This window comes from Taurulus bubalis (assembly GCF_910589615.1).
Source record: "Taurulus bubalis genome assembly, chromosome: 1".
Lineage (NCBI taxonomy): Eukaryota > Metazoa > Chordata > Actinopteri > Perciformes > Cottidae > Taurulus > Taurulus bubalis.
This window is the reverse complement of record NC_136589.1, coordinates 48,181,627-48,199,811: the sequence shown is the minus strand read 5'-3', so window position 1 is coordinate 48,199,811 and position 18,185 is coordinate 48,181,627. Positions and strand designations below refer to the sequence as shown.

The 18,185-nt window shown below is 36.1% G+C and overlaps 1 protein-coding gene across 1 annotated transcript in view; it reads left to right on the top strand.

Moving 5' to 3' along the window:
* Positions 1 to 14,931, top strand: part of commd8 (COMM domain containing 8) — a 17,041-nt gene extending 2,110 nt beyond the window's left edge. Inside the window, exons 2-5 of the mRNA XM_079230497.1 lie at positions 497 to 652; positions 1,888 to 2,040; positions 2,528 to 2,683; positions 13,914 to 14,931. Of these exons, the coding sequence (XP_079086623.1) occupies positions 497 to 652; positions 1,888 to 2,040; positions 2,528 to 2,683; positions 13,914 to 13,934 (486 nt within the window). The 3' untranslated portion in view covers positions 13,935 to 14,931. The remainder of the gene's footprint in view (positions 1 to 496; positions 653 to 1,887; positions 2,041 to 2,527; positions 2,684 to 13,913) is intronic.
* The last annotated feature ends 3,254 nt before the right edge of the window (positions 14,932 to 18,185 follow it).

The window sequence follows — 18,185 nt, the reverse complement described above, 5'->3', positions numbered from 1 at the left end:
ACTAAGTGATGAGATAAAATATAGAATTGAACTTTGTTAATTCAAACTAATGTCCATCATATTCCTTTGTCTTTTGCTTTAATATGTTGTTCATAATCAAGAATCTGTATACTTAAGAAGTGTTCGCAGTCTGAGCTCTGATTGGTCCGCTCCTGACCTCTGAGGCCACTCACAATACAGTGTTTCACAAATGCTGGTGCACATGGGTGAATGCCAATGAATATGTGTGCGCTTATGTTGTGTTTAATGTTGCCCTCTGACAAACGTGTCCAGTGGTGTGCCATGCATGCCCGTTTTACATCACAGCCAAAGCCATGTAGCCACATGGAGGACAGGTGGGGGTCCACTTCGTAGCCCACGGTTTAAATGATATTTTTTGCACAAAGTTTATATAATAACTGCAAAAAAATGGATGAAATGAAAACACCCAGGGACTATCTTTGTCCTCTCTACCGAATACCAAAGTCCAATCCTCACAGTGTTGTCTGCTGTGCAGCTCTGTCACAAGGTGGTGGATGGCCTGTGTGGGCGGGAGCCTCCTTGCAGAGGGGACTACAGCGCCCCCTGGAGCCCGGAGGACTGGCTGGAGCTGCTCAGCTCCCTGACAGCCCTCTTCCGCCTGGCAGTGGGGAACAACAGCTCTGATGAAGAGGTGAGAGAGCTACAGGACATGGTGGACTGTTTAAGCAAAGTAAAGAGGGCTGCCTTTAATCATTGCATTATGTAAGGTTATTACCCAGACTTTATTATTGAATGTAGGTTTTAAATGCAGTGTTATGTCACATCTCTCTGTATTCAGAATTGTTTATTTGCCAAGTTCGTTGATCATACGAGGAATTTGACTCTGTGAAAGGTGCATAACAATAAACATAGTGCAATAATAGATACATATGGTAAACAAGTATATATTTTAACATAAAAGGTGCAAGTGTATAAGAAAGGAAGAGTGTTTGAAATAGTCCTGGGGATGTGAGAGTCAGAGTCAGTGGGGGTCCTGGGCTTTGTTGATGAACCCGACTGCAGCTGGGAAGAAGGATAGTGGCTGTGCTGGTCGATAGAACCAGTTCCCAGCAGCCACTTGGCATGTCACAGCAGGTAAACTCAGGTGTAAGTGATACAATGGATTATGGTTCAGTTGTAGTTAATGTCACAGCTATTTACACCTGTATTTACGCAGCAATAGGATTGTTTGAGATGAGCCAGTCCTACGCAGAATTGATCACTGGCAATAACCACGCGGCCGTGGTTTTTAAAGCCAGGCGCCATAGTTGCACTCCACCAACTGCGTGACTCAATGCATGATGGGAAACATCTGGCTGTCGCCGGATCATAGAGCTGATTGGCTCTTAGATTTGACAACAAACACCACGTTTCATAGAAAATCCTACATTTTTCGGTGTAATTGTAATACTTCACGCTAGATTGTTGGCTATTAGTCTCATGTTGTGCAACGAAGGTTTAATATCTCGTGTGATTGATAATAATAAAACTTATCTATACAACACATATCAAAACAAACATCAAAGGGTTTTACAGACATAAAAAGAGCAAAGGTTATCATACAATGCAGATACACACACATTTCCACATAATATTTTTAAACACATGAATTCATCAGAAAGAGGTTTGTAAACTACAAGTAGCAGATCAGATTTAACAGGAAGTAACTGTTTCTTTGACTTCCTGTTCCATTGAAGGCAGCTGAAAACTGTCCAACTTGACCGCAGTTTTTTTTCCATCACCCCACCCCCTCCTCCTGCTGCTGCCGCTGTTGTCGTCCACCTTCCAAGGGGGAAGCAGCTCATCTGGAACGAGCCTAATGACATGTCAACATGGCTGCTGCGAGAAGAGCCTGTAGCAGTAATATTCTGTGCTGATTATGGACAGGTGCTGGCAGGGTTGGCAGATGTGGGCAGCAGCCATGCTAAATCAGTGCTGGATGTGTTGAGAGCTAGACGGGAAGAGATCCGTGACGCTTTGCTGGACAGAACCAACTCCATCTCCTCGACCACTCTGCAGGACTTTGACTGGCAGCTTAAGGTGACTGAATGCTTAAATCATTATTTCTAATTTGTTCCAAATATAAACACTTTAATTAAACTGGCATTATATTTCAAAGTCAGTGACGGTGAGCAATAGATGTAAGATCAATGGGTCGCCAAAACATTTTTGAACAATAATTATTCACATTAATGTAAATGTATTATTGCCACATTCAGTTTGAGACACTGACCTTTTTCAAACGTTAATAAGTTTGGTATTCAGTTTCACAGAAACAATTAAACAATGTGTGCAGGTTGCATCACTGATTGGTCAAATAGCTGAATTCAGCATTCAGTTGACTGCATGGTTAAATCATTTGTGGCTATCCACCACGTTATGACAGCAGCCTTGGGAAGACGCGTCATACTTGAAGCACAGGCATTGTGGAATACATTCTCCACACTTCACAGGCTGCTCCTGCAGCACTCTGTATTAATGTCACCTTTTCTATTTCCTCTTCCTGTCTCCTGTCCTCTCCCTCCAGTTGGCTCTGTCCAGTGATAAGATCTCATCTCTCCACACTCCTCTGCTCAGTCTCAGTCTGGATGTGAGGGAGAACAGAGCCCTCCAGTCTGTCACCATGGAGATGAACAGAGAGGAGTTAAACACACTGATCAGTTCACTAGAGGCTGCTAATAAGGTATACACACACACACACACACACACACACACACACACACACACACACACACACACACACACACACACAGCGGTCCCACGATTCGATTTTATCACGATACTTAAGTCCCGATTCGATACTATCACGATACTGCGATATATTGAGTTTTCCAATATATTAAGTATTGCGATTTATTCCCTTTTGTCCACCGCAAATTGTCCCAAAAGAAAAACTTTGTCAACATATTGTATCTAAGAAAATAAAGTTTTTAGTCTGTTCATCTCACTTCAATAATTTGTGTTGCACCAAATGTGATTGGCAAGCAGACAAACTGACCAACACTGTCAATCAATGTTGCACCTGACAAACTGAACTGTTTGCATTACAGTCTACGTAGTCACTTCATTATTACAGTCTACATAGTCACTTCATTATTACAGTCTACGTAGTCACTTCATTATTACAGTCTACATAGTCACTTCATTACTACAGTCTACGTAGTCACTTCATTATTACAGTCTACATAGTCACTTCATTACTACAGTCTACATAGTCACTTCATTATTACAGTCTACATAGTCACTTCATTACTACAGTCTACGTAGTCACTTCATTATTACAGTCTACATAGTCACTTCATTATTACAGTCTACGTAGTCACTTCATTATTACAGTCTACGTAGTCACTTCATTATTACAGTCTACATAGTCACTTCATTATTAGTCTACATGGTCACTTCATCATTACAGTATACATAGTTAGTCACTTCATTATTACAGTCTACATAGTTAGTCACTTCATTATTACAGTCTACATAGTCACTTCATTATTAGTCTACATAGTCACTTTATCATTACAGTATACATAGTTAGTCACTTCATTATTACAGTCTACATAGTTAGTCACTTCATTATTACAGTCTACATAGTCACTTCATTATTACAGTCTACATAGTCACTTCATTACTACAGTCTACATAGTCACTTCATCATTACAGTCTACATAGTCACTTCATCATTACAGTCTACATAGTTAGTCACTTCATTATTACAGTCTACATAGTCACTTCATTATTACAGTCTACATAGTTAGTCACTTCATTATTACAGTCTACATAGTCACTTCATTACTACAGTCTACATAGTCACTTCATCATTACAGTCTACATAGTCACTTCATTATTACAGTCTACATAGTTAGTCACTTCATTATTACAGTCTACATAGTCACTTCATTATTACAGTCTACATAGTCACTTCATCATTACAGTCTACATAGTTAGTCACTTCATTATTACAGTCTACATAGTCACTTCATTATTACAGTCTACATAGTCACTTCATCATTACAGTCTACATAGTCACTTCATTATTACAGTCTACATAGTTAGTTACTTCATTATTACAGTCTACATAGTCACTTCATCATTACAGTCTACATAGTCACTTCATTATTACAGTCTACATAGTCACTTCATCATTACAGTCTACATAGTTAGTCACTTCATTATTACAGTCTACATAGTCACTTCATTATTACAGTCTACATAGTCTCTTCATCATTACAGTCTACATAGTCACTTCATTATTACAGTCTACATAGTTAGTCACTTCATTATTACAGTCTACATAGTCACTTCATTATTACAGTCTACATAGTCACTTCATCATTACAGTCTACATAGTTAGTCACTTCATTATTACAGTCTACATAGTCACTTCATTATTACAGTCTACATAGTCACTTCATCATTACAGTCTACATAGTCACTTCATTATTACAGTCTACATAGTTAGTCACTTCATTATTACAGTCTACATAGTCACTTCATTATTAGTCTACATGGTCACTTCATCATTACAGTATACATAGTTAGTCACTTCATTATTACAGTCTACATAGTTAGTCACTTCATTATTACAGTCTACATAGTCACTTCATTATTAGTCTACATAGTCACTTCATCATTACAGTATACATAGTTAGTCACTTCATTATTACAGTCTACATAGTTAGTCACTTCATTACTACAGTCTACATAGTCACTTCATTACTACAGTCTACATAGTCACTTCATCATTACAGTCTACATAGTCACTTCATTATTACAGTCTACATAGTTAGTCACTTCATTATTACAGTCTACATAGTCACTTCATTATTACAGTCTACATAGTCACTTCATCATTACAGTCTACATAGTTAGTCACTTCATTATTACAGTCTACATAGTCACTTCATTATTACAGTCTACATAGTCACTTCATCATTACAGTCTACATAGTCACTTCATTATTACAGTCTACATAGTTAGTTACTTCATTATTACAGTCTACATAGTCACTTCATCATTACAGTCTACATAGTCACTTCATTATTACAGTCTACATAGTCACTTCATTATTACAGTCTACATAGTTAGTCACTTCATTATTACAGTCTACATAGTCACTTCATTATTAGTCTACATGGTCACTTCATCATTACAGTATACATAGTTAGTCACTTCATTATTACAGTATACATAGTTAGTCACTTCATTATTACAGTCTACATAGTCACTTCATTATTAGTCTACATAGTCACTTCATCATTACAGTATACATAGTTAGTCACTTCATTATTACAGTCTACATAGTTAGTCACTTCATTATTACAGTCTACATAGTCACTTCATTATTACAGTCTACATAGTCACTTCATTACTACAGTCTACATAGTCACTTCATCATTACAGTCTACATAGTCACTTCATCATTACAGTCTACATAGTTAGTCACTTCATTATTACAGTCTACATAGTCACTTCATTATTACAGTCTACATAGTTAGTCACTTCATTATTACAGTCTACATAGTCACTTCATTACTACAGTCTACATAGTCACTTCATCATTACAGTCTACATAGTCACTTCATTATTACAGTCTATATAGTTAGTCACTTCATTATTACAGTCTACATAGTCACTTCATTATTACAGTCTACATAGTCACTTCATCATTACAGTCTACATAGTTAGTCACTTCATTATTACAGTCTACATAGTCACTTCATTATTACAGTCTACATAGTCACTTCATCATTACAGTCTACATAGTTAGTCACTTCATTATTACAGTCTACATAGTCACTTCATTATTACAGTCTACATAGTTAGTCGCTTCATTATTACAGTCTACATAGTCACTTCATTACTACAGTCTACATAGTTAGTCACTTCATTATTACAGTCTACATAGTCACTTCATTATTACAGTCTACATAGTCACTTCATTATTACAGTCTACATAGTTAGTTACTTCATTATTGCAGTCTACATAGTCACTTCATCATTACAGTCTACATAGTCACTTCATTATTACAGTCTACATAGTCACTTCATTATTACAGTCTACATAGTTAGTCACTTCATTATTACAGTCTACATAGTCACTTCATTATTACAGCCTACATAGTTAGTCACTTCATTATTACAGTCTACATAGTCACTTCATCATTACAGTCTACATAGTCACTTCATTATTACAGTCTATATAGTCACTTCATTACTACAGTCTACATATTCACTTCATCATTACAGTCTACATAGTCACTTCATTATTACAGTCTACATAGTTAGTCACTTCATTATTACAGTCTACATAGTCACTTCATTATTACAGTCTACATAGTCACTTCATTACTACAGTCTACATAGTCACTTCATTATTACAGTCTACATAGTTAGTCACTTCATTATTACAGTCTACATAGTCACTTCATTATTACAGTCTACATAGTTAGTCGCTTCATTATTACAGTCTACATAGTCACTTCTTTATTACAGTCTACATAGTTAGTCACTTCATTATTACAGTCTACATAGTCACTTCATTATTACAGTCTACATAGTCACTTCATTACTACAGTCTACATAGTCACTTCATCATTACAGTCTACATAGTCACTTCATTATTACAGTCTACATAGTCACTTCATTATTACAGTCTACATAGTTAGTCACTTCATTATTACAGTCTACATAGTCACTTCATTATTACAGCCTACATAGTTAGTCACTTCATTATTACAGTCTACATAGTCACTTCATCATTACAGTCTACATAGTCACTTCATTATTACAGTCTACATAGTTAGTCACTTCATTATTACAGTCTACATAGTCACTTCATTATTACAGCCTACATAGTTAGTCACTTCATTATTACAGTCTACATAGTCACTTCATCATTACAGTCTACATAGTCACTTCATTATTACAGTCTATATAGTCACTTCATTACTACAGTCTACATATTCACTTCATCATTACAGTCTACATAGTCACTTCATTATTACAGTCTACATAGTTAGTCACTTCATTATTACAGTCTACATAGTCACTTCATTATTACAGTCTACATAGTCACTTCATTACTACAGTCTACATAGTCACTTCATTATTACAGTCTACATAGTTAGTCACTTCATTATTACAGTCTACATAGTCACTTCATTATTACAGTCTACATAGTTAGTCGCTTCATTATTACAGTCTACATAGTCACTTCTTTATTACAGTCTACATAGTTAGTCACTTCATTATTACAGTCTACATAGTCACTTCATTACTACAGTCTACATAGTTAGTTACTTCATTATTACAGTCTACATAGTCACTTCATCATTACAGTCTACATAGTCACTTCATTATTACAGTCTACATAGTCACTTCATTATTACAGTCTACATAGTTAGTCACTTCATTATTACAGTCTACATAGTCACTTCATTATTACAGCCTACATAGTTAGTCACTTCATTATTACAGTCTACATAGTCACTTCATCATTACAGTCTACATAGTCACTTCATTATTACAGTCTACATAGTTAGTCACTTCATTATTACAGTCTACATAGTCACTTCATTATTACAGCCTACATAGTTAGTCACTTCATTATTACAGTCTACATAGTCACTTCATCATTACAGTCTACATAGTCACTTCATTATTACAGTCTACATAGTCACTTCATTATTACAGTCTACATAGTTAGTTACTTCATTATTACAGTCTACATAGTCACTTCATCATTACAGTCTACATAGTCACTTCATTATTACAGTCTACATAGTCACTTCATTATTACAGTCTACATAGTTAGTCACTTCATTATTACAGTCTACATAGTCACTTCATTATTACAGCCTTCATAGTTAGTCACTTCATTATTACAGTCTACATAGTCACTTCATCATTACAGTCTACATAGTCACTTCATTATTACAGTCTATATAGTCACTTCATTACTACAGTCTACATATTCACTTCATCATTACAGTCTACATAGTCACTTCATTATTACAGTCTACATAGTTAGTCACTTCATTATTACAGTCTACATAGTTAGTCACTTCATTATTACAGTCTACATAGTCACTTCATTACTACAGTCTACATAGTCACTTCATTATTACAGTCTACATAGTCACTGCATCATTACAGTCTACATAGTCACTTCATTTTTACAGTCTACATAGTCACTTCATCATTACAGTCTACATAGTCACTTCATTACTACAGTCTACATAGTTAGTTACTTCATTATTACAGTCTACATAGTCACTTCATTATTACAGTCTACATAGTCACTTCATTATTACAGTGTACATAGTCACTTCATCATTACAGTCTACATAGTCACTTCATCATTACAGTCTACATAGTCACTTCATTATTACAGTCTACATAGTCACTTCATCATTACAGTCTACATAGTCACTTCATCATTACAGTCTACATAGTCACTTCATTATTACAGTCTACATAGTCACTTCATCACTACAGTCTACATAGTCACTTCATTACTACAGTCTACATAGTCACTTCATTATTACAGTCTACATAGTTAGTCACTTCATTATTACAGTCTACATAGTTAGTCACTTCATTATTACAGTCTACATAGTCACTTCATTATTACAGTCTACATAGTTAGTCACTTCATTATTACAGTCTACATAGTCACTTCATCATTACAGTCTACATAGTCACTTCATTATTACAGTCTACATAGTCACTTCATTACTACAGTCTACATATTCACTTCATCATTACAGTCTACATAGTCACTTCATTACTTTGTCTACATAGTCACTTCATTACTACAGTCTACATAGTCACTTCATTATTACAGTCTACATAGTTAGTCACTTCATTATTACAGTCTACATAGTCACTTCATTATTACAGTCTACATAGTTAGTCACTTCATTATTACAGTCTACATAGTCACTTCATTATTACAGTCTACATAGTCACTACATCATTACAGTCTACATAGTCACTTCATTATTACAGTCTACATAGTCACTACATCATTACAGTGTACATAGTCACTTCATTATTACAGTCTACATAGTCACTTCATTATTACAGTCTACATAGTTAGTCACTTCATTATTACAGTCTACATAGTCACTTCATTATTACAGTCTACATAGTTAGTCACTTCATTATTACAGTCTACATAGTTAGTCACTTCATTATTACAGTCTACATAGTCACTTCATTATTACAGTCTACATAGTCACTTCATTATTACAGTCTACATAGTTAGTCACTTCATTATTACAGTCTACATAGTCACTTCATTATTACAGTCTACATAGTTAGTCACTTCATTATTACAGTCTACATAGTCACTTCATTACTACAGTCTACATAGTCACTTCATCATTACAGTCTACATAGTCACTTCATCATTACAGTCTACATAGTTAGTCACTTCATTATTACAGTCTACATAGTTAGTCACTTCATTATTACAGTCTACATAGTCACTTCATTATTACAGTCTACATAGTCACTTCATTATTACAGTCTACATAGTTAGTCACTTCATTATTACAGTCTACATAGTCACTTCATTATTACAGTCTACATAGTTAGTCACTTCATTATTACAGTCTACATAGTCACTTCATTACTACAGTCTACATAGTCACTTCATCATTACAGTCTACATAGTCACTTCATCATTACAGTCTACATAGTTAGTCACTTCATTATTACAGTCTACATAGTCACTTCATTATTACAGTCTACATAGTTAGTCACTTCATTATTACAGTCTACATAGTCACTTCATTACTACAGTCTACATAGTCACTTCATCATTACAGTCTACATAGTCACTTCATTATTACAGTCTACATACTTAGTCACTTCATTATTACAGTCTACATAGTCACTTCATTATTACAGTCTACATAGTCACTTCATCATTACAGTCTACATAGTTAGTCACTTCATTATTACAGTCTACATAGTCACTTCACTATTACAGTCTACATAGTCACTTCATCATTACAGTCTACATAGTCACTTCATTATTACAGTCTACATAGTTAGTTACTTCATTATTACAGTCTACATAGTCACTTCATCATTACAGTCTACATAGTCACTTCATTATTACAGTCTACATAGTCACTTCATTATTACAGTCTACATAGTTAGTCACTTCATTATTACAGTCTACATAGTCACTTCATCATTACAGTCTACATAGTCACTTCATTATTACAGTCTACATAGTTAGTCACTTCATTATTACAGTCTACATAGTCACTTCATTATTACAGTCTACATAGTTAGTCACTTCATTATTACAGTCTACATAGTCACTTCATTATTAGTCTACATAGTCACTTCATCATTACAGTATACATAGTTAGTCACTTCATTATTACAGTCTACATAGTTAGTCACTTCATTATTACAGTCTACATAGTCACTTCATTATTACAGTCTACATAGTCACTTCATTACTACAGTCTACATAGTCACTTCATCATTACAGTCTACATAGTCACTTCATCATTACAGTCTACATAGTTAGTCACTTCATTATTACAGTCTACATAGTCACTTCATTATTACAGTCTACATAGTTAGTCACTTCATTATTACAGTCTACATAGTCACTTCATTACTACAGTCTACATAGTCACTTCATCATTACAGTCTACATAGTCACTTCATTATTACAGTCTACATAGTTAGTAACTTCATTATTACAGTCTACATAGTCACTTCATTATTACAGTCTACATAGTCACTTCATCATTACAGTCTACATAGTTAGTCACTTCATTATTACAGTCTACATAGTTAGTCACTTCATTATTACAGTCTACATAGTCACTTCATCATTACAGTCTACATAGTTAGTCACTTCATTATTACAGTCTACATAGTCACTTCATTATTACAGTCTACATAGTTAGTCGCTTCATTATTACAGTCTACATAGTCACTTCATTACTACAGTCTACATAGTTAGTCACTTCATTATTACAGTCTACATAGTCACTTCATTATTACAGTCTACATAGTTAGTTACTTCATTATTACAGTCTACATAGTCACTTCATCATTACAGTCTACATAGTCACTTCATTATTACAGTCTACATAGTCACTTCATTATTACAGTCTACATAGTTAGTCACTTCATTATTACAGTCTACATAGTCACTTCATTATTACAGCCTACATAGTTAGTCACTTCATTATTACAGTCTACATAGTCACTTCATCATTACAGTCTACATAGTCACTTCATTATTACAGTCTATATAGTCACTTCATTACTACAGTCTACATATTCACTTCATCATTACAGTCTACATAGTCACTTCATTATTACAGTCTACATAGTTAGTCACTTCATTATTACAGTCTACATAGTTAGTCACTTCATTATTACAGTCTACATAGTCACTTCATTATTACAGTCTACATAGTCACTTCATTACTACAGTCTACATAGTCACTTCATTATTACAGTCTACATAGTTAGTCACTTCATTATTACAGTCTACATAGTCACTTCATTATTACAGTCTACATAGTCACTTCATTATTACAGTCTACATAGTCACTGCATCATTACAGTCTACATAGTCACTTCATTGTTACAGTCTACATAGTCACTTCATCATTACAGTCTACATAGTCACTTCATTACTACAGTCTACATAGTTAGTTACTTCATTATTACAGTCTACATAGTCACTTCATTATTACAGTGTACATAGTCACTTCATCATTACAGTCTACATAGTCACTTCATTATTACAGTCTACATAGTCACTTCATCATTACAGTCTACATAGTCACTTCATCATTACAGTCTACATAGTCACTTCATTATTACAGTCTACATAGTCACTTCATCATTACAGTCTACATAGTCACTTCATTACTACAGTCTACATAGTCACTTCATTACTACAGTCTACATAGTCACTTCATTATTACAGTCTACATAGTCACTTCATTATTACAGTCTACATAGTTAGTCACTTCATTATTACAGTCTACATAGTCACTTCATTATTACAGTCTACATAGTTAGTCACTTCATTATTACAGTCTACATAGTCACTTCATCATTACAGTCTACATAGTCACTTCATTATTACAGTCTACATAGTCACTTCATTACTACAGTCTACATATTCACTTCATCATTACAGTCTACATAGTCACTTCATTACTACAGTCTACATAGTCACTTCATTACTACAGTCTACATAGTCACTTCATTATTACAGTCTACATAGTTAGTCACTTCATTATTACAGTCTACATAGTCACTTCATTATTACAGTCTACATAGTTAGTCACTTCATTATTACAGTCTACATAGTCACTTCATCATTACAGTCTACATAGTTAGTCACTTCATTATTACAGTCTACATAGTCACTACATCATTACAGTCTACATAGTCACTTCATTATTACAGTCTACATAGTCACTACATCATTGCAGTCTACATAGTCACTTCATTATTACAGTCTACATAGTCACTTCATTATTACAGTCTACATAGTTAGTCACTTCATTATTACAGTCTACATAGTCACTTCATTATTACAGTCTACATAGTTAGTCACTTCATTATTACAGTCTACATAGTTAGTCACTTCATTATTACAGTCTACATAGTCACTTCATTATTACAGTCTACATAGTCACTTCATTATTACAGTCTACATAGTTAGTCACTTCATTATTACACACACACACACACACACAATTTCGTTTTGGTTGGTTAAAGGTGCTAAATACAAAATTCCGAGCATTCATTCAGGGAGGACACTTCCTTGCCATTGCCCCCATGTGACATGATGGTGTTGCCAGTGACAGTGACAGCATTGATTGATCAGACTCATCAGAACCCAGAGTTCTCTGTCGACGCTGCACACTGCAGTACTCCTCAAAGACAGGAAACACTTTGATGTGTAGCTAAAAATGGTGAGGTCCCACTCTGATTATTTATTTTCAAACCAAACATCAGTCTATGATAATCTTTAGTTGGACTAAGGTCAAGGTTCAAGGTGAAGGAAATATTCCTGATCATTTCAAGACCTACTTCAAAGTCAATTCACAGATTTACTCCTACTCACAACTCGTCAATCTTCACATCTTCATCCTCCTAAATTACTGGCTAGCAGAGGTCAGTTTTCTATTATATTTAGGGGAACCAAATTATGGAATGCCTTTTCCCACCTAACAAAGCAATGTCCCTCTATAAAATGTTTAAAAAATTGCTAAAAAGAAAGTCCAATTGCTGTTTTGTAGGAGTTTTTTTTTAAATATATATTTGTGTTCTTTCTTTCTTGTTTTAAATGTTACATCTACATGTTTAGCTGTTTCCCTCATGGGGATTATAGCATCACCAGAATCACCACTGGGTGGCGGCAGTGTTCCTGTTTAGCTTCATTATGACTGTCAGCATGCAGGATACAGTATACTTTATATTACATCATTATAGCTCTGTTTTCCTCCCTTTAAAAGATTATGTGACACACACACACACACTCTGAATTCAAATCAGGGTATGATTTTTATTTGTATTATTGCTTAATAATAATAATAGTAATAATAATAATACATACAATAATGCTTTGTGCTGAGAGCCACACACTAAAGTCAGAAAGTACTGAGTACATGTTTTGGTCTTTGATGTGATTCATTGGCAGTAAGAAAAATACAGGATAACTCATAATCTTCTTTTTAAAGCTGCAATAACTCTACATTGTTTAGTAAAACGGGGGTCAACTTTTGCAGCGTTTTACCAAACTATAAACCACCTGCAGATAATTTAACGGATATCCATGTTGTCACTGATTTTTGCACATCGTCAGTCAAATGAAATGCTATGGATTGATATGTATTTGTGTCTTGCAGGTGGTGCTGCAGTTGAAATGAAGGACTTCTTTTGGACCACTGATCCCATTATTACAGGAAGCCCAGAGGATGGATGTCATGCGTTGGAGACGCAATGTTTTTCACATATAATGAGGAGTTCTGTAAATGAGCACTTGAACGTTCTGTAGTTTGGTAGCTTTCAGTGGGGACTTTATTTTTTATTAAAACAACTATACTTCCTTTGTTAGTTTTCTCGCCAATGAAAGACGACACGATTCAGGATCTTCTGTCGGTGAGGGCAGATGACTAAACTGCCCGACAAATTCAAAGGATGGCAGAAGACTTGTTTATAAACTGGCTTCGGGACCGCGTCACGCTTCTCTCTCTGCCCAGGCCTCACCAAACATTATTTCCAGAGGGTGAGAATGAGTCTTCTGTTTCTGCATGTGTCAATGGAAACCTGTGAGACAACTGCTATAATTTCATGCCTAGCATCATGCCTAGCATCATGCCTAGCATCATGCCTAGCATCATGCCTAGCACCGTCATCTCACAGCAAGAGGGACCTGCGTTTGTACATTAAAATAACCTACATACAGTACACTTTGGAATAGGCTTAAGAAAGGTACCTGGGAAATAAGGTGCATGTTACTTTTTTTTAATATCAGATCAAATATACGACAAAAGCACCACATCGTTTTGAGATTTTGATCAGTTTGAAAATATTATTGTGGTGGCGGGGGAGTGGTTGGGCTCGGCTGCAGAGGGAGGTGTGGGAAGTGGCTCAGGGAACAGTGCCGGGAAGAGGCCTAGCTGGCGGGAGAGGTCGAGCCACAGTCGTGGTGACCGGCAGAGTGAGAGCCGGAGACACAGGCAGTTGGGAGGTGGCGTTCAATAAAAACATGGAGAACCTCCAATAGCGTTGTGTGCTGGTCATTGTGGAGACTAGGGGAGACGCCACGGGGTCATTTAGTCATCCCATTCTCAGTGCCCTCTTTGCCCGGCTCACAAGACCCTGTAAAGCAGTCAACTATTATCTCACCCGTCGTCGTCAAGATCCACCATCACATCGGAGTGCACATGGGAAAATAAAACCTCATTGGGTCAAACTGTTTGGATTGCCTCACAATTGCTGGGCAATGGACTGATGGTGTACTTTCTGAAAAAAAGTTGAAATCCAATGAAAAACTAAAACACTTGTCGAACAACTGATAAGCCAGTAAAAATACACTTTATATGTATAGGAGATGTCAGCAATTTTATTTAAACTGATGAAGTTAACAGATAATTAGTATTTTGTGTTTCCTCCCTCTCACACTCCATATGCTCATACTCATATACACTCACACGGACAATGACAAAACCATAACTGCACAGTGTCCTATGTTTGCCTGTAAATAAGCAGAAAGAAGCACACAAGCAACCATTTTCTATTACACCTGTGGGCACATATAGAGCATAGAGAGAAAAATTGTACAGTAATATTACACAATGTCCAGCAGATGTCCTGCCCCTGCACAGCCTGCAGGCAGAGTGTTTGTTCAGGCCGTCCATTAGCTCGTCTGTTCACAGAAAATGTGTCCATCTGCTCCGAGTCCTTTGTTGTGAAGAAAGCCAAGTTTTCTTCCTGTGTCTTTCACTTTTGTCCATCCACTCTGCTCAGTCTAAAAACAGCAACGCTGGCAGCATGGAGACCAGCCTTGCAGGAGATTCTTTTTCAGCATTGAATTGAAAAGATTGTCATCGTAATGCTGGAATGTCTTACTACTATGATCTACACTTAGATAATGGTACTGTACTTTACGGCCTCAAAAAAGATCTTAAATAGTCCACTCTTGTTTTTGGTTCTTTCTTCTTCTTTGTCAAAAAAAAAGTCAAAGATGATTTGTTTTGAATTCTACTCACTAGGTAGAAGTTAAACCCTGTGAAATATTAAGATTATTGGTAAAGGCACAATATTCAGCTGTCAGGAAAGAGCACACTGCGTCCTGTATGAGTCTATCTTGTTATGCAAGTGTTCTCTTTTGTTTATGCCCTGATAAGACCAGCAATCCACATCTTTCCTAACCATCAAGTTGCGGCCGCAACTGGGAACATTTTGAGGAAGAAAAAAACATTTCACGTGATCCACTTAAATTTGATTTAAATCAGATTTTTCTTCTTTTCTATTTTTATCATTTAGGCCATATCTTCTATCAGTAATACTAGACGAAAAGTGGGAACACTGCTAAAGACAGTTTTTAAAGGAGGATTGGTTTTCAAAGACTAACTTTGGGAAATACCTGCTTGATTTCATCACTTATTACCGATATATCAGGTGCACTCACTTTTATATTTACCTCTAATTATGTAATTTAGATAATCCGGATAACAGTTATTTATTTACAGCCTGTCTGATTTCTCAGGCTTCTTGATCCGTCTGAGTTTGTCGCTGTGATCTCTGCAATTAAGTTTGTGAGCACAACTTTAGCATAACTGACAGAAATGATGGCCAAAGCTATGAAAATGAGGCCCAACTTGTCCTTTAAGAAAACTCAGCTGATGATCAATCCCAGCCCAAAAGTGAACCCTCTGTTCTATTTGCATATGTCGCTACAAAAGCCAACTCTAATTCCCTGTTGGTTGCGCAGGCAGATGACAGAGAAAATCAACCCAAGTGTGTTTCACTAAGACTGGACAGTTTATCGGAGTTAAAAGGTAGCTTCTTCAAAGTGAAACAATTAAAGAAATCTGAACGTCTACCAAGACTGTACATTTTGGAGATATCAGGTGACTCTGGCCAGAATAAAACAAACTACACAAACACTCAATGTGTCTCATTCTACCTTTATGGGGCGTAAAAGTAGACGACTACACAGGGTCCTTCTCCTAAATGGCTGTTGAAAGTGCTAAGTGATTATGTATTATGTGAAATAATTATGCCCATGTTGAACACATGTTCACGCCACAATCTAAACCTAATATTAACATTCAGTACCAATTTAAGCAGTAGGGTTTGAGGTGTAGAGGTAGCAAACTGGATTCATTATGATGGACAACAAAATAATGTTGAATGTCAAAGAATGTCCAGGAACTGTTCAAGGAACACTGAGATGGAACGGTCATGCAAAGCATCCTCCTGAAACCTTTGGGATGAACACAAACGCTGATCCATCCATCACTCTTGGTAATGTAGAGTGGAGGAGTTGGCAAGGTCAGCTGTACCACAGCACACTACACAGCCATGGAGGAGACAGGCTGTGGAGGCTGTTATCAGTGCCAACACTGTACTCACAATGGTGTCTGATGTTCTGGTCACTGAGTGTATATGCATGAGTCCCATCCAGAAGATCTGTGCTATGGCCCTGCTTCCGCATATACAATCAAAGCGTGTTCCCAACAGTACAGACATATATTAAAGCAAAGACCTGAATAAAAGAGTTGGCAAACAATAAGAACGGAATGTTTCCATTCAGGTCATGATGGCTCATTGAAAGCTTCAATATAATGTGAATAATGTCCTATGGCCTTTCACAGTCACAAGATCTCAAACCAAGTCAACATCTTTGGGAGATCCACCACCAAGAACACCAGCTGAGTGAATAGACTTTGTCCATCCAGTATACAGGCTGGAGAAGCTACAACACGACACACAGCACACTGTGTTCTGGGGAATCCTGGAGGAAGACCGCCTTCCCAACACACTGCGTCTAGATCTTTCTTTCCATTGGTCACCCATGTGTAGATGTTAGTTCCTTAGGTAAAAGCAATGTCATATAACATCGGATGTGAAATTGTACTGCCACAAATTATGTGGCCAAGCATGGGGATGTGTTTCTGAAAAGAATGCTTGTACCATTGGGAAGTCAACAGCCATTATATAACCTTTATTTAATCAGGTGATCTCATTATCTCTGTTGCAAGAGAGACCTGAGTACAGCAGAGAAAAGAAAGGTCCACATCTCCTTTCACTTCTTTTACAGTTTTCAGCACATAGGATCTGCCTCAGCAGGGGACACATCACAGAGTGTTGCTTCACTTTGGTTTCCTGTGATTGTAAAGCTAAGTCCTATCTTTCATGTGACACAATATTAGACATGTTGGACAATTCTGCAAAACCCTTGATTACGTTCAATGATAATATATGTATTTTTTACATTCAATGCCAATGTATTTTCTGTGCATGGCAACCATGTTAAGGGTAGGGCAAGATATTGGTGATGACAAATACAATTGTGGTTGCCAACACTCACATACTGACGCTTTGTCTGGAGGCCTAGGGTAACAGCTAGGCAACGAAAACACCTGGCAAAGGTTGGGAAAGATTAAGAC